General features: G+C 39.2%; 2 protein-coding genes across 2 annotated transcripts; one reads left to right on the forward strand and one right to left on the reverse strand.

Annotated features, from left to right (window-relative positions):
- Window positions 1–25: 25 nt before the first annotated feature.
- tnfrsf9a (tumor necrosis factor receptor superfamily, member 9a) lies at window positions 26–4,474 on the forward strand. The gene is made up of 7 exons (XM_085344306.1): window positions 26–834; window positions 1,415–1,534; window positions 1,658–1,795; window positions 1,891–1,963; window positions 2,071–2,183; window positions 2,266–2,424; window positions 2,523–4,474. The coding sequence occupies exons 1-7, from the start codon at window positions 708–710 to the stop codon at window positions 2,642–2,644; spliced, it is 852 nt and encodes a 283-aa protein (XP_085200432.1). The 5' UTR covers window positions 26–707; the 3' UTR covers window positions 2,645–4,474.
- Window positions 4,475–4,531: 57 nt separating this feature from the next.
- ccdc187 (coiled-coil domain containing 187) lies at window positions 4,532–23,806 on the reverse strand. The gene is made up of 14 exons (XM_085344249.1): window positions 23,489–23,806; window positions 23,097–23,192; window positions 17,008–17,070; window positions 16,234–16,372; window positions 15,958–16,048; window positions 15,393–15,425; window positions 10,099–10,177; window positions 8,274–9,593; window positions 7,653–7,774; window positions 7,475–7,546; window positions 7,257–7,391; window positions 7,018–7,112; window positions 6,839–6,933; window positions 4,532–6,758 (listed from the first exon to the last, which is right to left on the reverse strand). The coding sequence occupies exons 2-14, from the start codon at window positions 23,143–23,145 to the stop codon at window positions 6,610–6,612; spliced, it is 2,442 nt and encodes an 813-aa protein (XP_085200375.1). The 5' UTR covers window positions 23,146–23,192; window positions 23,489–23,806; the 3' UTR covers window positions 4,532–6,609.
- Window positions 23,807–24,391: the final 585 nt, after the last annotated feature.

Raw genomic sequence — 24,391 nt, forward strand, 5'->3', positions numbered from 1 at the left:
TAAAGCTGCTATTTGAATTAACTTCACATTTGCAGGTGGAGAACTTGACTGTGCTGTTGTAAACACATTGCGGCGATTGCATCTAAGTTCCAGGAAATCTAGTTTAGCCCTAGTTCAGACAGTTCTATGAAGAACAGAACAGATTTGAACGGTCGTTCAAGTTTGAAGGCATGCATAACACGACATTATCACGGCTTTATTTGGTTACTGGTAGAGGAAAAGAAACGAATATTGTAATCTGACTGAGCAAAGTTTCGCTTTTCTTTTTCCTACAGCCAGCGACAACTTTATATCTTGGTATCTCTTTGTGTATTTTGAATGAATTCATTTATTTTTAATAAATACATTGTAGTTGTATAAAAATGACTAAGACAAAAAACTGTCTATGCATGTAGATGAATTGTACCATGCTGAGTCACACCGTTGTGACACGCCCCCCCCCCCCCCCCCCCCGTCCCCCGCGACAACACTTTTTATAAGCGCTCAGCTGGCAAGAGGGTTAAAAACCTTTCTGACTGCTGAAGTCGCAACTATACAGTCTGCTTAATATGAGTGCAGAGCGCAGAACGATGCTCACACAGATTTAGGTAAAGAGAAAAGCCGAATTAGTGCCGCGTGGAAGAGATACCTGGAATAATTCTTCGATTGGATTAAATCAACTCTCTCCTGGAGTGGCTGTATCATCTTCAAGGCTGGGAAGCTGAAGTATGGCTGGAATCGCCTGGCTGATCGTTCTCTTTTTGGGCATCCGCATCCAGTGCAGTGTTGTGGAGATGGGCTGCAAGGAATGGGCGCTAGAGGGGAACCATGTTTGCTGTAACAGCTGTCACCCAGGTAATAAAGAAAAAAAAAGATCCAGAATCTCATAAAAGTTTGCAGATAGACTCTACATTTATTAGTTTTTTTACAGATGTGCAGCTTTTTTGTTTGTTTTTAACGGCGCTCTTTTGAATTAAACTACATTTACAGTTTAGCCTACTGTATATTCACGAGTGAGATAAAAGAAGTCTTTTCTTCCACATTATTAAACCCAGCTATTATCTTTGGATGTTGAAAAAAAAAGTTGAGATTGTTTTCCAACCTTTGAGGAGTTCCTCTGCGGTGGCCACATGCAACCAAAGATAGTTTCAGTGGTTTTTCACCTAATCCACAACAAAGGCAAGGATGATGCAGCTGATATATCCAATCATTGGGAAATGTCACTGACAGAATTTGTCAGTTTCATTCCTGTACATCCAGTGTAAGAGCAGTAAATATAGTTATTAGAGTTCAAAGTTTTCTAGAAACCCCAATCTTATAACTTATGAACCTTAAAAAGGAAATCTTTTGTCATTTATTAAGATGCATTATAGCTTTGATGGAGCCAGTGTCACTGAAATTTATGTGTATTTTACTCCCTTGCTTATTTTTGCAGGAAATCACCTAGTCGGGGAGTGTGGTCAAACCCCAAAAGAACTTTGTAAACCCTGTGAGCCCGGGACCTATACAGTGCACCCTAAAGAATACAGCTGTTATCCTTGTACACAGTGTGTAGGTATGTTGGTGCATTAATTAAGTCACAACCATATAAGAGCATTTCATCAGCAGTGTATTAAATTCTGGGCTAATATAGATTTCTGTAGTACTACAAGAGCTTTTAATCTTTTTGTATGTTTAGGTGCTCAGGTCCTTCTACAAGCCTGCACTGCCACAACTGATACCAAGTGTGGCTGTAGAGAAGGACTTACTTGTGGTGATGAACGTTGTTCCTTCTGTGTGAAGACGTGTGAAAAAGGCTTCGAACCTACAGTTAATCGTAAGTAAAAGTACAAATAATAAGCTTTTAACTTTAGCCCAGACACTACACATGTTGGCTTAAATGGCAAATCAACACACTGACTGTCTCCACAGGTGACTGCAGAAAATGTCCAAATGGAACATATAACGACAAAGTTCACCAGAAGTGCAAACCCTGGAGTACCAAGTAAGATAATACCCTTTACTAAACACCACCATGTTTTACAGTAATAAAACACTTGATAAATCCCAGAAAAGTCACAGGGAATCTTTTGTCACGCTTGTTTCTCCCAGGTGCTCCAATCCAAATGAGCAGATTGTGGTCAAAGGAGATGCATTAAATGACATTAAGTGTGTTCCAGTTATACCTGAGGCAACACGTGGCCAAGAAGTTAAACCTGACTCTGGTAAGTCATGATTTTTTTTCCTCTTATCATACTGCTTCAGTTCTGATCTAAAGTTGACTATAACAGTGCTGTTTTGAAACAGATGCTCAAGACCCGATATGGCCACTGTTTGTTATCATTGGCATACTTGTCTTGTTCCCCGTCACCATCATCATTATCATGATCGTAGCTGTGAAAAACCTCCAGAAAAGAAAGAAGACAAAAAAGAGAATTCATGAAAAAATCATTGTAAATCCTACAGGTAATTTCTCTTGCATTTCATGATTAGGTAATATATCACCTGAATCATAGTGATTAACTATTTTAATTGCTTACTTTTTCCCTCTTTTTCTCCTTCAGATGATCCCAGGACATTAATTGCAATAGAGTGCAGTTTCCATGAGGCTCAGCAGGAACAGGGCAGCACTTGCAGCTCAGAGTCACTGGACTCTAAGGACTCTTCAGAGCAGCTGATTGCATGAATGGAATGCCCTGGGCTAGAAAGCCGCATGGAAGTAGCTTTTTCCTTTAAGGAAACAGGATTTTACAGCTAAAATGGGATTCTTCGTTCTTCATACTGAGCCACTTTTTGTTTTTTTAAATGTCTTTGTTATACCAAGTTGCTTAGGCCAGCTGTCTTTATTTTAGAACAGCATAAGCTACTGTGTAAAAAGGCCTAAGAGGACAAAACAAACTGTAACATCATGCTCAGTTTTAACAACTGGATACAGTTTCAGTGATCCTTCAATAACACAGTCTGTTGAAACAAGAGGAAGGGGAATTCTGAGAGGGGAAAGAAGAAAGTGGACTTAACAATAGGTTATTCACCATGTAAATTCTAACAGCAGGCTGGTTTTTTGCCATCTTGAAATGTGAACACAGTCATGAAATAACAATCAACAAAAGCTAGCCTTTTTGCCATTACGTTTTTAAACTGCATTCAAAGTTCAGTCTACTTGCCCCAGTACACTGTAAAACAGCTGTAGTCAGTAAGAGTATGATAGACAGTCATTAATCTGTTATTTGCACGCCTGAGTGGTAAAACTGCCAAGTATTGCTCAGTTTGAAAATACGACGTGGGTGAGTGTGCAAGTGGGTGTAACAGACTGATTTTAGTCATATTACTTTCTGAGCCTTTATATTACCTCCCAGTAGTATGGTTTTACATATGCTCAAAGCCTCAACATAACATAGCAACCTACCTGCTGTTTATGGCAGTTTTGTTGTTTTAATTGTTTTATCTGTTGGTCATTTACAGTTTGTCTTTTTTTTTTTTTATAATTATTATTTGTTAAATTGTGAAAATAGGTAGCTAGACTCATTATTGCATGTAGCCTCTTCCACTCCACTGAACTTTACCAGGAACTATATGGACTTTCCAACTGTTGCTTAACTGGTCAAAAAAAGCCCAGTGAAGGGACTTCCCTATTTTAAGTAGATAAAGCTACGATTCAAGATGAAGCACTAGGGAGACCTATTAGTGAAATACTGAGTGTACAGAATGGTTCACAAATGAAAGGTAAAAATCGTTCAGCTGTGACAATCACTGAGCATGTTAAGGCACGCTGTATGACTAAGTGTTTATCAGATCAAGTATGCGTTCAACAGGTCAGAATAAAAACAAAAATGAAATGCTCTAAAGCTTAGTAACACAATTGCGAAAATCTTTCAGTATTCCTCACGAGTGCCACATGGGAAATCCACCAATTATCGCTGTAACTCTTGAATGTCTTGGGAAATCCTGTGAACAAATATGCTTGACTAATGTAAATGACATGCAAGCTAAACCCAGGGGCCAAGCGGAAACCCCCCAGAGAGAGTAGAGTAGAGTGCGTTACTTTTAGTTTCTTCTAGAACAGCAGAGTGGGCAGCAAGATTAGACCAAACGTTTTTTTGTTTTGTTTTTTAATTCTATTGCTCCCCTGGTCTGTAAAAGGCAAGTGTTTCTTCATGGAACATTTGAGAAATATACTGTGTGGGCTTTGCCTGAAAACGTTTACCCACGCCTATAGTAATAGAGCAGCGTATGAGTCACCTCTCCAGCAAAGCAAAATCAGTTAAAGACTTCAAAGTTCACAGGTGGCGCAGTGAAAAAGTGTTAACATTACAGTACAGTCATACAGTGACATTTTAATACGACTGCAGCACTTTATTATACCTGCTGAATATTACCTGATGAATGTCATGTACTTTTGGTTTGAATGTATAATTTTGTCTCACGGTGGTTTCCTATAAAATGTCTTCAGCTGTCTAAAGTACTGTATAAAACTGATTATATGTATTTTTACACTGTACTTACATCTCATTTTTGAACAAGCAATAAAGATTGTATTTATTATGTACAGAATAGTTGCAGTCATGGTGTCGTATTTCAGTTGTGTAAAGAAAAGAGTTTAAATGTGGCAGCAAGAACAACATACACAAAACAAAAAGAGAGACCAATAAATAGTAATACATGCATCAAAATTATTTCCAGTCACTTCTGTTAGATTCCTGTTTGGCATTAGGAATAGTGTTAAAGTGACCTGGTAAAACATGCAAGTGTTTTAGTTCAAAGTCTGTCTTTGGTGTTGGATTTCAGAGATTGCGAAATGTAGTTGTAAGCTCCAAAAGGTAATAGTAGCAGCTAAGCTTCATGTAGCTATAGCATAGAGCTATAGTTTTATTTATTCCATGAGCTGTCAGCAAAGAGTATAATGAACTTCCTCGTTCGAGTGGGAAATAATTACATTTAATTTTGACTTCTTTCACTACCACTATGTTAATGTGATCCAGTTTTACAACTTCTGGGATTTCCATCTATAAAAAGTAAACAACGTTAGTTTGATTGTCGTTGGATAACAGCAAACATGACAAGAACTGCTTTGAAACAAGATTACTTTGTCACTATTTCTTTGTAAAGATTAACGTTCACATGCTTCTGGAGATTCCCCCAAGAAATAGAGTGGAGGAAATAATTATTTGATGCCCTGCTGAATTTGTACATTTACTCACTTAAGAGGAAATTACCAGTCTCTAATTTTTATGGTAGCTTCATTTTAATGGAGAGCGACAGAATCTCAACCAAAAATACAGAGGATCGGTTGATCCTCTACAACCAATCCAGAATTCTGGCTCCCACAGATTGCCTATATCCCTGCACATACAGGCAATTACAATCCGTCAATCAATTACAGACACTGGCAATCTGATGTGTATAAAACGAACCTGTCCACAGAATCAATTTCAAAGTTTTCACCACCATGGACAAGACCAAAGAGCTGTCAGAGGAAGTTACTGACCAGACTGTAGACCTAACACAAGGCTGGAATGGACAACAAGACTATCAGCAAGAAGCTTAGTGAGAAGGTAAAAACAGTTGTGCGACTATTCAGAAGTGGAATAAAATGACATGGGAGAAAGTGCTGCGGTCAGATGAAGCCAAAATCAAATTCTTTGGCATCAACTTGACCAACTGTGTTTGGAGGTAAAGAAACTGAGTGTGATCCAAAGAACACCATACTTACAACAAGTATGGAGGTGTAAATATTATGCTTTGGGGCTGTTTTCCTGCTAAAAGTACAGACAACTTGACTGCAATAACAGGGAAATGGACAGGGCCAAGTACTGTGAAGGTTTTGGATGAGAACCTCTTTCCCTCAGCTAGAACACTGAAGAGGGGTTGTGAATGGATCTACCAATTTGACAAGCACTCAAAACATATCGCCAAGGCAACAAAGGGGTGGTTAAAGAAGAAGCATATTAAGGTCATGGAGTGGCCTAACAAGTCTCCAGACCTCAATCCAATCTGTGGAGGGAACTGAAGCTTCAAGTTGCAAAGCATTTTATAACTTTTATATAATGTGTTTTTTCTGGATTTTTGTTAATGTTTTGTTTCACTCCATTAAAATAAAATTACCATAAAATAAAAACTGTTCATATCTTCATAAGTGAGCAAACTTACAAATTCACCATGGGTTCAAATAATTATTTTTCCCACATTATACCTAGTTTAGACATAATTTCTTTAGGGATTATTAAAGTATTCTGATTTAGACAATGGGATGAAGTTATATACTAGGTGGCAGAACATAGAAGTCTACTTGGATGGTTTAGTGTATTTGTAATGTAAATAAAGTGTAGGCACAACTTGGGGAGGACTGAGAGATCCAGCTGACAGTATACTGGTTAACTACATATAAAATACAATACAATAACAAACCCAACATTTCCCTTTAGCATTTATAAAAGCCATGATTTTAAAATGTTGTCTTTACTTACTTAATCGAGAATCTAAAAAGTCTCCTTATTCCACTGCTCTAAAAAAAGTGCTAGTAGGGGCAGCTGAGTGAATGCTATTCGTGTCGGTTTTAACCCTAAAATAATAAGCAATGAGAACTCTAGCTGAACTGATTAAGTGTTTTAAAAGAAACGGTGTATGGCCTACAGCAGAACACAGTGTTGGAGATCACTGTTGCTTGCAGTTCTCCTTCTTCTCTTTGGATTTACTTCGTCCTGATTTGTCTGTTTGACGCTTTGTTGGCGGAATAAATGTAGGCTCCTCAAGCATTTCATTTAGACCTGACGGTGGCACAGGAAGGGGCTGAGTAGCTGGACCTACAATGGAGGAAAAGGAACTGTCAAGTTATTGTTTCAACAGTTTCAACAGTGGTTTTATTTCAGTTCAGTTCAAATACCCATTTGTCCCATTTGGAGGCTCATTGTGCCTTGCCTCCTCGCCTGGAAGGTTGGATCCAATTCCTCTGCAATGTTTCTAATCTGCTGGGCTGATCTATAAATGTAGCAGCTATAAGTCACCATATTTTTGAAATATCAGACATACAGCATTAATTAAGAGATTTAACTTGTTAATTACGGTGTAGTGGTGGTGGGACTTGGCGGAAGGTTCTCTGGAGAGCAGTCCTCAGTCGGGGAAGGAAAGCCCTCTGAGTCAAGTCTCTCTCGTTGGACCTGAAATGAACAAAGAGGTTTCTCAGCTTGTTTAAAACCTCTTCTGGCAGAAACACCCAATAAAGACCTTTCACACATATGCATAACAGGTCTGTGTATATGTTTGTCTTTGTCTTGAATTCCTAACCACATGTTCAAACAAACCTGTCTCTCTCTTGCAGCTCGTCTGTCATGATGATTTATCATCGCCCTATGCTCACGCCAAGACTCAGGTCCTTCCAGCTCACGAGATCTACGCTTTGATTTAATTTCTTGTTTCTGCATGAATCGTGCAATTTCCTACACAAAAAAAGGCATGATCTTACTAATCAGTTGGATGTTAAATAAACGGATACTGATGACATGTCAGTTTATCATTCCACCTCATCCTGTGCCACTTGTGCTACTCTGAAGTCCCCGTCTGGATAAGGACAACGTTGAGATGGCTGAGAGTTCTGTGAGGAAACAGAAAGTAAATGTTCAGATCAACAAACCAAACTTCTGTTTTTCTGCTAACCTTCTAAACTACAGTGTTTCATGTTAAATTCTTGGATCAGTTACCCTCCCAAACAGTTTTTCCTCTTCCTCCTGTAGCTTGAGGGCCAGTTCTTCATCTTCTAAAACCTGCTGCAGCTCCCCCAGGCTCAGATTAGTTTCACTCAGCTCTGGTTGAAGTGGTGCTCCTAAAGATGAAGTTTGACAGTGTCAAATTCACAGAAAATTGAGCAACTGTGATGATGATGAGCACATGATTTGTTAAAAAAAACAAAAAAAAAACCCATCACCCATTAATCATTCAAGTTTACCGAAAGAGTCGGGGAAAGGTTATTTACAATGACATTTGAAATGACAGCACAAGGTGAAAAGATGCAAAATGAAAGCAACTCCCTGGAATTAATTATCTTACAACCCTCAAGATGAAAAGAAAAAAAAAAGAATTAGAAGAAGGAAAAGTAGAGAATTAAAGTACAAAGCAAAGACTATTTTAGACCACTGATTTTGTAGATATGAAACAGGGAAACGTCCCACTTCAGTAAGGAATCAAGACACCACTAAAGCCCAAGTCCAGATAAGGGGATGATTAAGGGAAGATGAGAGGAGCAGATGTACACAGAGAGGGACAGCACCATGCTGGAAGCTTTCCCTCTGCAGATTAGAGTTGGCTGCAGGTCTAAGTGTTACCTGCTGCTGTGCGCCTTGACCTATCCCTGGTTGAAGCCCTGCTGCTGGTGCTGAGACTTTGGCTACGTCCTGGGGCTCTTCGGCGGGGTACATTTATTCTCCTCTCCACGTCTTGCTCCTCCTCTGAGCTTAAGCTTTCTTCTGCGGTCCTGTGTAAATGCCTCCGCTCGCTTGCTGCCCTCCTGACTCTATAATTATTTACATTCCTCTCTCCCCTCTCATCATTGTTACTCCACCTTCTACTGCTTTGTCTTTCTCTTTTAGAAAGGTCTGAGTCCCTTCTCCTAATCTCATAAATCTCTCCATTATCATGATGCCTGTCTCGGTCTTCTCTGTGATCTCTCCCACTGTTCTCTCGGTATGACAATCTCTTCCTCTCCCTAATATCTCCATGGAAACTGTGCCTCGTGGAAGCAGCTCTGTGGAAGGCTCTCTGATGTGGTTGGGAGTCGCCGCAGGAGACCTCACTCCCATGAAACACCTGGCTGTCTCTGCTTTGAGGCCTTATTTGCAGTGGCGCCCCATTGCCACCAAGCTTCACAGGCACACCCCTCTCTTTGAGGACACGGGCCAGCATCTTCCACACTTGGCTGCTTTCACTCTGCTCCCTGCGAGAGCTCCTCTTATCATCTCGAAAACGGACGTGTTTGTCAGGGCTGTCCTTGTAGCTCCAGGTCTTTGCAAAGTCTCTGTTGCTGTGTGTATCCCTGTCATGCAGCCGAACAGATTCACTCTGACTGCGTCGCTTTTCTCTAAACTCGACTAACTGAGAGCCTGGATCCTGACCTCTGATATCATACTCATCTCTGTACTTCCTCTCTTTATCCTGATTCCTAGGCCTCCCTTCATTCAGATCACCATTTTCATAAAAGTCCTCGTCCCACTCTTCTCTCTCCTCCCTGAACTCGTCTGAGAATGTTCTACGAGAGTAAACTCTTCTGCAATTTCTCTCTTGTGGCTGATGTAAAGATGCCCGCTGTCGAGCAGGTGCAGTGTTGAATCTTTCATTCAGCCTCTGGGACCAAACAGAGAGCTGTTCAGAGAAAACTGTGTCCGAGTCATCTGAATTTTCACACAAAGGCTCTCTCAATTCACTCCTAATTTGCCTAATGGAATTGGGGTGTCCTTGATTTGACCATGAAGTTGTATTTTTCTGAGCTGCTAACCCCCTTGGGGAGTTAGTCTGAGGCCCAGTTATGTCTGAGTGAGAAGTAGATGATCGCCACCTGGTGGTGGTGCTAGGGTACTGCTCTTCCCCCTGGCAAACGCTGTTGTGTGTGTGCTGTTGTAGGGATAGCAGTGCAGGGTCACTCGTGCTGCCTTTGGCAATGCCAAACATGCAAACAAAAAAGGGTGGGTGGGTGAGTCTGTTAGTGATTATTATTAATGATGAGGTAACACAGCAATACAATCTACAATTAGTATAAATGGATGAAATATAACTGACATATTTCCATGCATTTACATACAAGAATGAGCCCTGCAAATGCTGTAAATGTAATTCCATGCGTTAAAGACAATATCAAAACAAACATGAGAGCAAGTAAGAAAAAAAAAACCATGAAGATATTCATGAACAAATGAGCAACTTTTTTGTTCATGGCCTTGTAGTATCTGTGGTGAGTGATTTAAATACAGCTGCAGTAATGATCACAAGCAGAGCCAAGAATGTTTAGTAAGAAGCTAAATAATGCCAGGTTGTGTCCTATAGTATAACAAAGCCTTCTGCAAACCACTAAAAATATCCAAAAACCCCAAAACATTTTATTTAAATAATGTGAAAATTTCTAAACAACCTTCATAACTATATACAATAAAGCTTTACCTTCACTATGGCTCCCTGACCCTCTACTTCGTCTCCTGATACTCTCCTCTTCCTCTTCTTGCAACCGTTTGGCAATTTCCTGTGGAAACAAGGCCAGTGTGTACACAAATATGACTTTCAGCAGATAAAATGATCTCTTCCATCAAATAAGCACTTAATCAAATATATTTTTCTATTTTCCAGTTTAGTTTTCAACAAGATTCACCAACAACATGTAAGGCATTTCTATAAAATAATGTGAAGAATGACAGAATCTTTTAGTGTATGACATAGTAAAAAAAAAAAAAAAAAAAAAAAAAAAAAAAACCAAGAGCAAATAAAAGACTAAATTATAAAACAAAAAACTGAGCTTCCCCGATTAAAAGAATGACACAATAAATGGTCGGGTTACACTGATGTGGAACTATGAGTCGACATAACTGCAAGAATGAGGCTCCACATACATTGTACCCTTTTCCACCAACAGAGGGCAATATAACATAGATAAAATCAACAGCTGCAATTTGACAATGAAGGAAAATCTTATCCATGAATTAATATATCCCATATGGATGATTTTGCTTTTGTTCATAATGTAGCAGAGAGCTGTCTTGGGCTCCAGATATTCCTTCGTCGGTTTAAACCTCACACCACTCTTTAAACTCGCGTAGCTCCTTTAGATTTGCTCTCATTGGTGAGGTAACAACCAAAATGGACCAAAACCTTAGACCACATTTTTACATGAAGACAGGAATCTTACTAGATTGGACATGCAGAGTTATGTTGGGGGATCTGATACTGCTGTGAGGTGATGTGACATCTTAATAGCGGTCATTTAACTAATTCTGTTCTGGGTGGCCAGAGACACCACAGGATTTAGAACTCTGACTGAATAGAACCTGTAAGAAAAAATTAAGAAAAAGTAAACTTTTACAGCAGAAGCAGATCAATGCCACTGCTCCACTTGAAGTAACACAGGGGATTGTCTGGTCTTACCAGAGCAGCTGTGTGTCTCTACGGTCCAGCTTCAATGTATCTGAGTGCTACTTTTTTGTGCTACCAATAAATCATCAAAATTCAACCAGTGAATTCTATGAGATTTCCCTCTGTGGGCAGCATTTACAACATAAATCATAAGCAAAAGCAAGCACAGCTGCTTTTGCCTTGCAATCAGGACATTTGTGTGAGCCACTTTGCCAGCATCAGCAGACAATCAGCAGCTTGCCATGGCAGGTTAGGCGTGCAGTGCCACAGGGATCTGGCATTTAAAAGTGCACAGCCTGATGCCTTCTGTTCCTTAATTAAAGACACGATCTACAGGGAGGCAAATATTTAATCAACACCTCTGATCTCCCTGTCATTATGGAAAGCAAGCTAACGTGTGCGCTAATAGTCCATCATTTGATCCCCACGTCAACACTCATAAAAAGAAAATACTGCAGAGCCAAAAAAGTAAACTAGGGTTTACATTTAATGTAAAGTGTAAACCACAGAGTTCAAACCCAACCCCTTTACTAATGATCAAGGAATTTTATAGCCCTCTATGACCTCACACCCTCCAAACAAGGAGCTTTTGTACACAGCCTTCTCCAAAAAGGAAACTGCCATGTAGAGAAAATATTTTGCTGTAGTAGCCATGTGAAACAGACAACCAGGCCAGCTGGAGAGTTTTCATGGCTGAGTCGATGACTTTTTCCAGCACAATAGACTTCTCGTTTCTCAGTGACACCATTCATGTTATTCAAAGAATCAGATGAATTTCTTTTTGGTAAAGCAAGTTATACAAAATGCATCAAGACAGCATCATTGAGGAGGGCAGGATTTGCCTTGTGTGTGAACATTCAAACACCGTGGGAGTGGTGATTGATGAGAACCATCTGGTTGGACAACCATGTTTTGGCTGCAAGATGAATTGTTTTTGTATTTACAGCTCTGTAGAGGTTCACTTCCATACCATAAACAGGAGATAGATACATGTAAAAACAGCTATCCAAGCATTATATTTATATTGCAAACTTGGATTTGTAACCAGATGGTCATGCTCATGTTTGTTTATATTAAAACTAGATGTACAGCACTGTGTAAGCATCTTGAGCCACGGCTGATTTCTTTTATAGCTTGTGTCTAAGGAGACAAACTTCACACGAGCAATTTCAGAGGAATGTTTTTTGTTTGTTAAGCCATTTAACATTTACTTGTAAATCACTGAAGCATAAAAAAGAGACCAAAGTGAAGGGAGGAATAAAGAGCTTATTTTAATTTGAATCTTTAGGCACTTTGTTACTAGCAGCCTGTCACAAAAGCACTGTTGCCATTTTGTTAGCATGATAAAAAAATGTCAAAGATAACAAAGTTTGATAGCATAAAATAATATTTTTGTACTGATTACCAAGGGCACGGAGTATCTTGGGATGGTGTGCAAAGTGTCCTTAAAAAAAACACACTGAGAAAACTAAAGTGGAGACAAGAGAAGTTACACATCTGCTACTTTGATCTGAAAAGCTGAAAGACATGTCTTCAAGAAATAGGGGAAAAAAAATCCAGCAAAAACCTGACACATGACTTTGATGCATGGCCCTTCAGTTGATCCGTGTAGTGTTCACTGAGGCCACCTAGAAATGGTCTCAGTGGAAGCGTGGCTGTCAAAAAGCCATTCATAAAGAAAGGGAAAAGGCTTAAGAATGCCAAATTACACAAGAACTAGACTAAAATAAAATGAGTGGCAGGAAGTCCTATGGAGAGATAAACCAAATCTTAATATTTTGGTTCTACAGGAGATCAGGACAGAAGGATAACAGTGAGTGTCTACAGTGTCTAAAACACAGTGGATGCGCTGTCATGGTTAGAGTTTTGATGTAATTATGAATGCAGAAAATTACTGTTCGTTTTTGATCCAGCATGCAACACCATCTGGAAAGCATCTGAATGGGAATAGCTTTATTTATTTTTTTAAATCATGACACTGATGCCAATCACAGTGCATAAAAGCATAGCTAGATTGAAAAACAGACAATAGCGTCTCAGAACCCAGATCTCAACATTATTAAAACATTGTGGCAGAAAACGGAACAAGAGGAAGCCAACATCCAAAGAAGGGCTTTAAATGTCCTTCAATGGAGAACTATTCCTGAAGACTACTTACAGAAATTACAAGAAAGCTCGCCTAAGAGAGTTAAGGATGTGTTGAAGAAAAGGTGGTCATACCAAAAACTGACTTTTAAGCTTCTTAAAACTGCACAAAATCTGTTTTTGCCTTATACACTGCATTTCAAAAATATGCTTAAATTGCAGCATCTATTTCCCAGGAAAATGTAAAGAAATGAGGGTCGAGCCTTTTGCATAATACCGTATTTTATGAACAGATACACCTTGTACATCTTTGAGGCTATACTCAGGTCAAATAGTGATTCATCTAAATGATAATGTCATCATGCTATCGAGTTCACATCGACACGTCATAAAATGCATAATTTGTTAAACCAATAAGCACTAAAAGCAAAGTGCAGCTATGGATAATAGACATGGCACTAATTTTGCAAATATCAGTTGATAAACTAAGGAACTGAACTTGATCATAGTATTAGTTAGTTGTTAATTTCATGGCAACGCTAACGAAATGATCAGGAGATCGCTGATGTCATAGGTTTCTTTTTCCCAAGATCATAAATGTAAGTACAAAGTTTCATAGCAATACATTTCTGTTGAAATATTTTCAGTCAGAAGTAATATTCCTATACATAGAGCTAATGGGGCTAAAACATTCAAGCCATCATTCTGTAATAGAGTTTATTAGAATCTAAATGATTTATTTAGAGATTAAAATATTAAACAACAAAATTGAGAATACGACAGTGTGCAAGTTTTGCATGACTAAATGCGCACATATGAATGCATTCTGGATAAAGCGCTTGCTGGTCCATGTCTGGAGCTAAGCACCGGTGAAACTGCTTGAGCCATCATCGCTTGAACGACTGTGCTAAACAGCTGACCGTGCTTTTAAAGCCCTCTTTTGGAGCGATGGATGCACCCGAGGCCCAGAGCAGCACTTTGCTGCCAGTGGGATTCATTATTTACTCAGTTAGTCCTAAGTGTGAGCAGAATGAGCCATATGATACTCCCTGTAACAGGCGCATAATTAAATGATATATAAATACATCCTAAGTGCCATAAATGCCTATGAGTCCCTGTGCTGTGTGTGAATTCACTGACTTTAAAAGGGGAATGCCAGTGGTATTAATTTACCTTTTACCATCACTAAATCCTATAAAAAAAATGATTTTTCCTTACTTTTCACCTGATTTTTTTCACATTGTTTTGTAAGTTTGTATGCATATCATACAAAAAAAGTTAAAAAAATATATATTTGTGCTATCCCTTTTAACAAAAGAAAGAAATGCTCATACTTCCAAGGACAGACGGGAAACGAGTATCTCTCCAAGTATTAGTTTGTGCTGAAGGTAAACTTGTTCATACAGTATCCTGTTCTGCTCTGGTTACTGCCAGCAACTTGATGCCCATGGAAAAGGATTTGTTCCTCTTTCAGGAACAAATCCCTCACAATATTTTACTTTGCAAAGTTTGCTGTCAAGGTTTTTTATCTTATTATCAGGGGAACCGTTCAGTTCGGAGTTAATACCATGGAGCTTTTAAATTAAAAATGACAAAAATGAGTGGCTGGTAGAGGAAAACTAATTTTCTACTTTGCACATCTTTCATTCAAGGATCACGTCTATATCTTCTAGAATAGTCTATAGTGGTTTGAACTTGACTTGACTTTAAAACTATAGATTTGCACAAGAAAGAGATACACATTAAGAAATACATTTAAAATACAAATGCATGCTCATGCTACTGTATTGTTTGACCTGTGTGCGCTGTGACATTAAAATGATGATATTATAAGGCGTTTAAGGTGAATAAATGCAAAAAAGGGTAATTTTAGCCTACTGCTGATTGATTACTAGGCAACATGAAGACACGAGAGATCATGTATAATTCAGCTTTTATGTATATGAATGAGATATAATTATTTTGAAACTGAAATAACAGAAAACAGGTAAAAAAACAGGTTCTTTTAGAACATTAGCAGGTCGCTGCCAGGTAATATATTATGATGACATCAGGATAAATATAACTGAAAATTTGTGGATATAAATCAGATACTACTGTCATGAAAACTATCATAAAAATGATAAAATACTTTCATAAAGTGTTATAGGGACAGTAATGCTGAAAACAGATTATTTTATCCCGTTGCTAGTTACAACATCACAATATCTGATATAGATAAGAACCTTCATGGGCCTAAGATGTACCTGTGCGCCAAGTTTGGATGCTCTCCTGATCATCTAGGGAGGTGTTGGCGGTCACACACACACATAAAAAATGAACATGCAGAAAGACAGAGAGAGATTTTGTATATTATAGTAAGATGAGCTTACCAGCCATGTAGTATTATAACACTAGTACACTTTCCATCAAAGTCAACTGAGCTAAAGATAAGATTTTTTTAAAATCAAATATGTTCAAAGTTACCAAACCTAACAAGTTTCTCCCTATTTGGTTACATGCATGACAGCTCATGGTTAAGCTCCCCAGTTAACCTAGGCTATAGCGAGCATGGGTGCTAAGGTAAATAACCCATTTAAGGTTATGATAAAGTTCCAATATTTGGGTAAACCCTTTGAGATGTATGCATCATCTCATTTCAAAGGGGTCCAACCAGACTCTTCTTATCTCCATAAAGGTAGATTTATTTTTTTGAATGTTGGGTACTGTAAAAGAAGATTAAATACACATTGCTTTTTAAAAAAAAATATTTATGCACAGGTTGGTAATAAAATATGCTATGTAAGCAAAGAGATGTGAGTAAAAGCTCACCTCATCATCCAGCTCCCTCCTCTGAGCCTCCTCAGCACATCTCTGGAGTTCTTCCTGAATCACACGGGCGTACTCAAAGTCCTGCTCCTCTCTACAAAGCAGTCGCAGAAGAAAATTACTTCTCATATTTGTGATTTATGGATACAATAATCAACATAACATGCAGCAAAGTAAAAGAAGACATAAATTTGTGCAATAAATTTCCATGCAGTCGCGTAAGGGTTGCATGTAGCACAGTGTGGTTATTGCAGGAGTGTGCTTTGAGGAGTCACCTACAGTTGTCTGGAGGCCTGTCTCTGAAGGGCACTCTGCTGGGCCTGCTGCTCCTCCTCTTCATCCTGCAGCTTCTTGGCTACACGGATGTCATTCTGCACAAGCTGGTTCTTCTGAATGTTGGTGGTATAGTATTGCTCGACTGTAAGTGCAAGGCAGAGAAAAGGGGAGATAGTAAGGCAACGTGCAATGCAAGTATCAAAAGGGACCGTATTTGATCTATTACATATGAATTAATATTTACTATATTGCATTTGAACTTTAAATCTGTTTTCATTTTAAATCATTATGAATGTTTTGATTATCTGAAACATGGTTTGCTGCATGCCAGCTCTTCAGTGATGACACTTTCGAGGAATCTTAAAAATACATACCAAATTGTATGGCTTTTTTTTTTTTTTACAAAGATGTACAGAGACACCACAGCAGCAACCAAAAAGGCTTTCATGGAAATACATATGTATATGTTATGTAGTACATATACATCTGTGCGAGAGTTGACACTTATTGAAAAGTGTTCTTAAAACTTTGGTTGCGTAATTAAAATACTCGAGGGAGCTGTTGTTTTGGATTGCATTATTTGGCACACCAGTGCAATTCTAAAGTCCTTGGCAAGTCTGCAGCATAACACTGCGGTTGTGAATACTTCAGGAAAAGATGAACCCAACATACAGTGGTGGTTCACTGAGACAGAATGGAGTGCAGCTCACATAATAGAAGTTAGTAGACGCTTGCACAGTATGCAGCTGTCAAATAGCTGCTTAACTTTGTACTTACTCTCCTGCTCTTGCAGGTTGTGTGCCAGCGCTCCATCCTCCAGCACAGCAAAACACTGGCACACTGAAACAATAGACAACAGCAACATTTACAAACAGTTACAAAGTGCTCACAAATGAATGAAGGGGTGGGATACAAGTGTTTAATAAAGTGAGGAGTTCTCAGAGGCTGACGATTACTAAAACAACAGAAAACCGACAGCAGTCAGGAATGGATGTCAATGGCTCCATCGAAAAACAAAAGCTAAGCCTTTGGATGAACTGTGCTGCTTTTGGTCCAACAGTCTGTCCAAAGGGAAACAATAGGATACAAGTGCTGTGTGTTATGATGGATGTTTACACGACACAGACAAAAGCAGAGGAGTGTCCCTTTAAACTGGAAAAAGCAACCGTCCACCACTCTGGCATCACTGTTAAATACATGAAAGGATCTTATAAAATGTTTATAGCAGGGTAGCTGCATTTCAGAGAAAGATTCAAGTGCCCAAAATTAGCAGTCACAGACTTTTAGAGCAAAGTAGCAGCTCCACCGTCCTGAGCGATGCTCATGTGCTACACGTGTGTGTGAGCAGCTTTTAACAGTAACAGCAACAGCAGTACAACACACAAAGTCATTCGCTCATTGTTAAAAGGATGCTAAGAGATGCCGAGATGCATGCTTTTCTTTCACTTATGTGCTCACTATGCCTACCAAATGAATATGCAAAGTTTAAGAGCAGCTGACTGCAAACCTTTAAGTTATTGCAGATGGTACAAATGTACAGTGTGTCGAATGAAAGCTGTAAGGCTGACATAAATCCAAAGGCTTTAACTACAAGCTTGCTGTATTCCAACTCTGTCTGGTACTCCATATCAAGCCACAAGTCTTTCATATCCTGTGATCCAATAGTCTGGCCACCTGCTGCTAGATATGTCATTAGTGAACTCTCACCAGAGAATGCTGCAAAGACTAGCACTTTAACATAGACTTAAGAACATAAGAATTATACAATTGTTATTCTAATCTAAACTATAAACATATTAAGTGCTTACAGTAGTCCTTAATGAGGCACAGTAGCTTCTTATCGGTGTTTAAAGATCTCGCAAACAAACTCAAACGTTACTCAGGAGAAAATGAACACAGACAGCAGCATTGTGGCTTAGATGTTTCTCCAACTCTTCCATTTCTCCACTCACACAGCTTACAGTGACCCCGCCAAAACCGCTTACCGGTAGCTACCTAATAGATTTTCATCAGGGAACCCAGAGAGTTGCTTTTTCGTACAATGGAGGCTTCTAAATAGCAAAAGAACGACAGAGGACAGTGTCTAAGAGGAGATTTAGCTCACTGCTGAAAACCTTTCATGCTGAGCCAGAGACTGGGCCAATTAAAAACACCTGTCCTTCTGCTAATCCATCCACTGAGCCCAACACAGCGGGCTGTGTAACGGTTGTGGAGACAATGGCTCCACAAATGTTGCACACATGCTTTCAGTTGTTTAAGATAACCTGATTAGCTTGTGAAAGCTTAAAATTTATATGCAGGCTATAACACATTTTACATTGATATTGTTGGGTTTTTTTTTTTTATTATTCTTTTAGCCTTTTTTAGGATATATAGACAGATAATATTTCTAAACTTTCAGGAAAACCTAGTAGTGATATATACTGCTTGGACAATTGGGTACACCAGCATGAGCTTACATACTATCAAAGCTACTCAATTTCTGATGCTTGTAAGTTTTTAGACTGAGAGACACTTCTAATGCTCTAGCCCTGGTAAAGTCTGTACCCAGGCAGCTGTGACCATAAGTTGAATAAGTGGATGGACAGATGTCCAGGAAAATGTTACCTTTAACCACAGCCTCAAAATAAACACATAACTGTCAACAAAAAATTATTAATATGAGCGGATATAAAAAAAAAAAAAAGAATTTGTGCCAGGGCTGTTGTGTTAAATTGCACTGGATTGTTCAGGGGTCAGGTTGCCACTTGCTTGAGGATGCTTAATGGAGAGCAGCGTGTTATTATTAAAGGTGTATAGACAAATGAAGTACACATTTACCCAAAAAAAAAAAAAAAAAAAAAAAAAAAGGTTTTAAATAAAAGGCAGACAGATCTCTGAAATGTACTTACTATCTGGAGATGTATTAGATGGTAATACTGATGACGACAACAAGTTGGTGGCGTCGACATTCATTCTAATAGGGATATATTAGGATTACAGGACAGCAGGTGAATACAAATATAACATCAGGTGTTTGATCCATTCCAAGCTTGAAGAATGTTTCAAGACATTCATTCATATCTAACTCATACCTATCTAAATATGCATTCCTCTCGCATTTTGTTGAACTTTATCTTGACCACTAACGCCTAATCCTATAATGCTTATAACAATTTTCTTCATTTATACAAAACACAATTGTATCCAACGTTTTATAGACAATCAAAGGCTCTTCCTTGTTTGAAAATAGGACAGTAAAAAACAACAACAACAAAAAAAAAAAACAACCTGCTAAGAAGAAGTCTCTGAGGAGTAGGTTTCAATCTAGAGAGGCTCAACTGTCACAGGCCATGAAAATCACCCAGACAGCACAAAGCCCCAAAGGAAGCCTCTTTACAACACGAACGACCCTACAAGCCTACACTGAGAATTTTACCAAAACAGACATGCATTACCACTTACACCTGTCGCTGAGCTTAAGAGACTATCCGCTAAATGGATCTCTAACCTGCCCTTATGGGTCCAGTCTGCCGGTGAGGAGGGTTTAAGTCGAAGGATTGATTTTATCCGACGGTACAAAATGACAAGTCCAAACAATTTACTCTTCGAATCCAACGAAGAAAGAAGAGCAAAGCGGAAAATGAGGGGAAAATGAAAGAAATGACAGTCTTCTCTGGCATGAGCATGGATGTGCATGTGGGTGTGTCTGCATTGTGGGCGAACTTGTTTTTCCACAGCACTGCTATAGGGGTTGGAAACAGAGACTTCACAATTGTTACTTCTAAACAGGTTTTGTGAAACAAGGTGTGAGACACTCAGAGCCACCAATCCCCCCCAAAAAACATATGCTCAGTGTGACTGCAGGCAATCCAACTGTAAGCTTCTTAATGAAGGTCCTTAATAGGGTTGTGTCTGTTTTCTAAGAGGATAGTGAATCAAAGATTCAGCAGGGAAAAAAAATTAATGCTACATTTGGAAAAAACAAGGATAAGATCCACTGAGAGTGAGAAATCAGAATCAGAATCAGAATCAGAATGGGTTTATTGCCAGATGTTGAGGTTTACAACATTAGGAAATTGCTGCGGTGCTTCAGTGCAGACAATAAGAATTAAAGTGCTATGTAGAAAGAAAGATATGTGCATGAGATATACATGAGATATATACATGAGAATAAGAATTATGAGTGCTACGTAGAAAGAGTACAAAGCAAAAACATAATGTAAAAAAAGCAAAAAAATAAACAAAAAAAAGCCTGAGTCAGCATCACTGTATAGCACAGAGCTCCCCACTAGTTTGACTTTTGTAATATCCAATTTTTAAGCAAGAACCTATCACGGCTATGACCTTAAAGCCTAGACAGTCGTATGGAAAAGTCTGTTTTCCATACATTTAAATGCATTTTTTTCAACTGCAACCTTCACTCATAATACAGAAACACATAGGTGAATGTATTTTTATTAGCGCACTAACAGCCGATCTTCCAAAACAAAATTATGCAGATCATGTCTATGATCCAGCGCGCAGGAACAGCCGCTCAAACACTGACAGAGATATTTCACTTTCATCTTCACAGCTACTTGGATAGCAGCAGTTGCAAATGCCTGCCAAACAAAGAAACCGGCTAAAGGAGAAATGACAAGGGTTCTATTTTCAGCCAAAATCCCCCACTGACCGCCCACATGCTCTCTCCTCTCGCTCCCTTCCTCTCTGGACTGTTCTGCTCTCCTCCTCACTGCTTTTTCTGCACAAGATTCCACCACGAAGTGCCTGGCCATCCCACAGATCTTTGTGTTGTGCTATAAACGCAGCATACTGGGCCAAATAACTCCTGAACTAGACCAGTTTGTCAGGGAGAACAAAGAGAGGTGAGGGTATTGGGACTCTGGGTCAGTTGGTGAGAGTGAAATTAGGAATGAGGGGGAGGTGGGGGGGGAATTCCTCTGGGAGCTGCATTCCCTCAGCACATCAGGCTATATCAGGAGCAGGAGAGGAGGGAAAAAACAGGAACTGATAAGGGGTGCAGTGGAAACAAAGAAAGCTGACTTTGCCGGGGCTCTTAAATGGTGAGGAAAGTGAAGGTGGAAAGGGACAAGGGAAACTTTGGCTCTTAGGAAAAAGGAAGCATATGCATGCACAAAAGAACACAAAGTAAACCATCGCAGAACTAAAAAGAGAAAATGTCTCTCTGGTAAAAAAGATAATGGATAAAGAAAAAAAAATCAGTGACCAGACAGATGATTTACATACTGCAATTGCCTCATTGACAAGTTTATAGGTGCTATTACTGGCTTTGTTTGTGCACTGGCCCCTGCTCAATAAAGCATAAAAATGCTAAGCTGCACAGTGTGCCCTTTGTGTGTGGAAACAAGAGTGGAGTGCTGAATTATCTCCCTTGATAAAAAGACTCGCAGACCTACTTCTATCCCATTCATTAGCTTGGACATGCCAAAGAATGAGTCTTCACTGAGGCGACAGCTTACAAGTTCCTAACCTGTGAATGTTTCCACACTTACATGCAAGCAGATAAAAATCAATTTAGCGTCATTTTCTTCAGAGTCATTTTAAGCTATAGATTGAAAATTATTCAGCACAATACATTTAAAATGTTTTAAACAAATATGAATTTATTGTCTAGCATATTCAGTATAGTTAGAGAAGCTAAAAAAAACAAGCACATAATTGTGAGTATTTTGCAGAGCACCTTCATCTGAGCTGAATTCCCATTTCTTTCCCATTGATTCACATATCCCGGCTATCTCATTCTTTGCTCTTATCTGCATCCAGCATGCCAGTTCTGTCACTCATGAGATCAATCTCTGTAAAGCAATGCAACATGACCCTTTGTACACAACAACTTTGTACTCCAGCCTTATTTTACCTGGCTTTAGTCTTTCCTGTGTGGTTGCTCTCCCAAACTCTATACGGGAAACCAGCTTAATAAACCTAAAGCTGGCTGAACATGTGCATGGACCCTCATCAAGTTTTTTCCAGGCTCAGCCTTTTGGGGGATTGACTGCGCACATAAAAATGACTGGTTCAAATAAAGCTTGGACAAAGAGGTTTTGTTACCTTTTATAATGCTTGCATTTGCTTGTTATTTCTGGCCGTGCAATAATTAAAAATGGTTTTGTTTTTAAGATTGGGCAAACTAACCCCTACTTAGAAAATGCTGGTTAAAAATATTTTTGTCCTGGTGATTTTCCTTTGGTGAAAGGCCAGACCAACCTGTTGCAGGGAAAAACCCTGCTCATACTTCAGTTGTTTGAACAGCGTTAATGATGCGCACGTTTCCTTTGTTAGATAGTGATTCATAAAAGACGATCAGTTCTTTTTAGATGCTTAGTACATTTGAACAATTATTAAACTTGATTGAAATATCATCAGATCACTGTGTGTTTATTTTTTTCTCGTGACTTCATACAAAGCAATTCAATTTGACTGCAATAAATAGACTAGAGTTTTTTAGATTTCCTAACAGACAATTCGGTACCAGCTTTATTCCTGTTACCATGCAGCACAGCACTTAAATCTGCACTGTCTGCTGCATCAGCCACAACACACAACAAGACACTTCTTATCCGATGTAGATACAGAGCACTGATTTAAGTTAGTCATAACACAAAAATGAGAGGATACAAAGTGGTCGCTCTCATTCTCTCTCAAACAGAAGGGTAGACAAGTCTGCTCTTAGCTAGAGTGTCAATAAAAACTCTTACGGGCTCCATGTCTGTAGCTCAGTAAGTGCCCATGATCTCTAACCTGCATGTATAGAGGCTAAACACGCACACACACAAAGCTTTTCTCCAGACATACAAAGAACCACTTTTCTCTTGAACTTTCTATAGCTGCTAAAGTTGGGTCTGTGTGGGAGTGTATAAGCCTACCTTCTTGGACACGTGGAAGGTTGGATTGGTCAATCTCCAGCTCTGCCATCACTGTCCTCCCTGTGCCCTTAAAGCCTCATGATGATACAGAAGACTCTGGCAACAGAAAGAAATTGGTTCTTAATTAACATACAGCAAAATTAAGAAGCAATGAGTTTCCACGCCAGACAACCATAGTGAACTCGAACCTCAAATAAAACATTTGGTAATAAACATACTGAACAGATATTAACCCACTAATATTCGCCCACAGAGCTGATTACTCACTAACTAGCTGAGATCAATGGCTACCAGGAGCAACGCTACTGTTGCCATTAACTAAAGGTTAGAATGTAATGTAAACATAATTTGAAGGCCACTTGCAGAACAAAGTAAAATAACAGCAGCCCTACCTGTTCCCAGCACGCAGCCGCCCACGCACACACTGCAGTGTTGTGTTTGTACACAGCCTATTCAACAAGTACCAAACATGACAGCGAAGTGTCAACTTTGGAGTCGCTCGCACTTCTCCCTCCCTCTCTCCTTTCCTGTTTCTCTGTCTGTGCTACAAACTATGCAAAATGTCACGAGCACACTTGACCGTTTCTAACGCCTCTACTTTGGGTGTGAATTTTAAGCGAAAGCGGAGGTACTTGTTCATCACAGAAACAAAGACCCGTAGACTCGTGATGGTAAGCCAGGGCGGACAAACTTAGCCCACAGTCTGTCGCTCCGGCTGCTGCTTCTTCGCAGCTCCTGTTCGGCAACAGTGTGGGCGGTTAAAAGATGCTGCCTTTACGTGCAAACCGAAACTCGGGCTCTCGTCTATCACGAGCCACGGTATCTTAATAAAAATTCAAATGTATTGCCAAATGTTTTACCAGCTCTTTCATTCCAGGAAAAGCCCGTTTTCTTCGGTGGCAGAGGCAGAGGCAGGATAAAAGGTCGGTATAGAAAATAATAATAATAATAATACTGTAAGGAAAGAAGAGCTCAATTCAGGCCAAAGGTGATTATGAATTCAGATGGGACACGTGGTAGCAGGACACTGAAGTTGGTGACACCCATCTTGTATACTATTAAAGCTCCAGTAATGCTGTCCAGGCCTAAGCATACATAGTTGTTCAGCGAGTGAATATGTATTTTTCAACAGTCCTTGAAGGCATCTCAAATGTTCCAATTGCTCACATTTTCCAGAGCGGCATAGGCTATACTTTACTATGTATTCTTTTTATTGCTGTAGTTTGAATATAGTAGGCTGTGTTTATTGGTTTCATTGCAAAGCATGGAGATGGGAAAGAACGGAAAGACATTTG

This window comes from Diplotaxodon limnothrissa, linkage group LG20 (assembly GCF_057381915.1).
Source record: "Diplotaxodon limnothrissa isolate DT_005_m linkage group LG20, D_limnothrissa_male_GT1.1, whole genome shotgun sequence".
NCBI lineage: Eukaryota > Metazoa > Chordata > Actinopteri > Cichliformes > Cichlidae > Diplotaxodon > Diplotaxodon limnothrissa.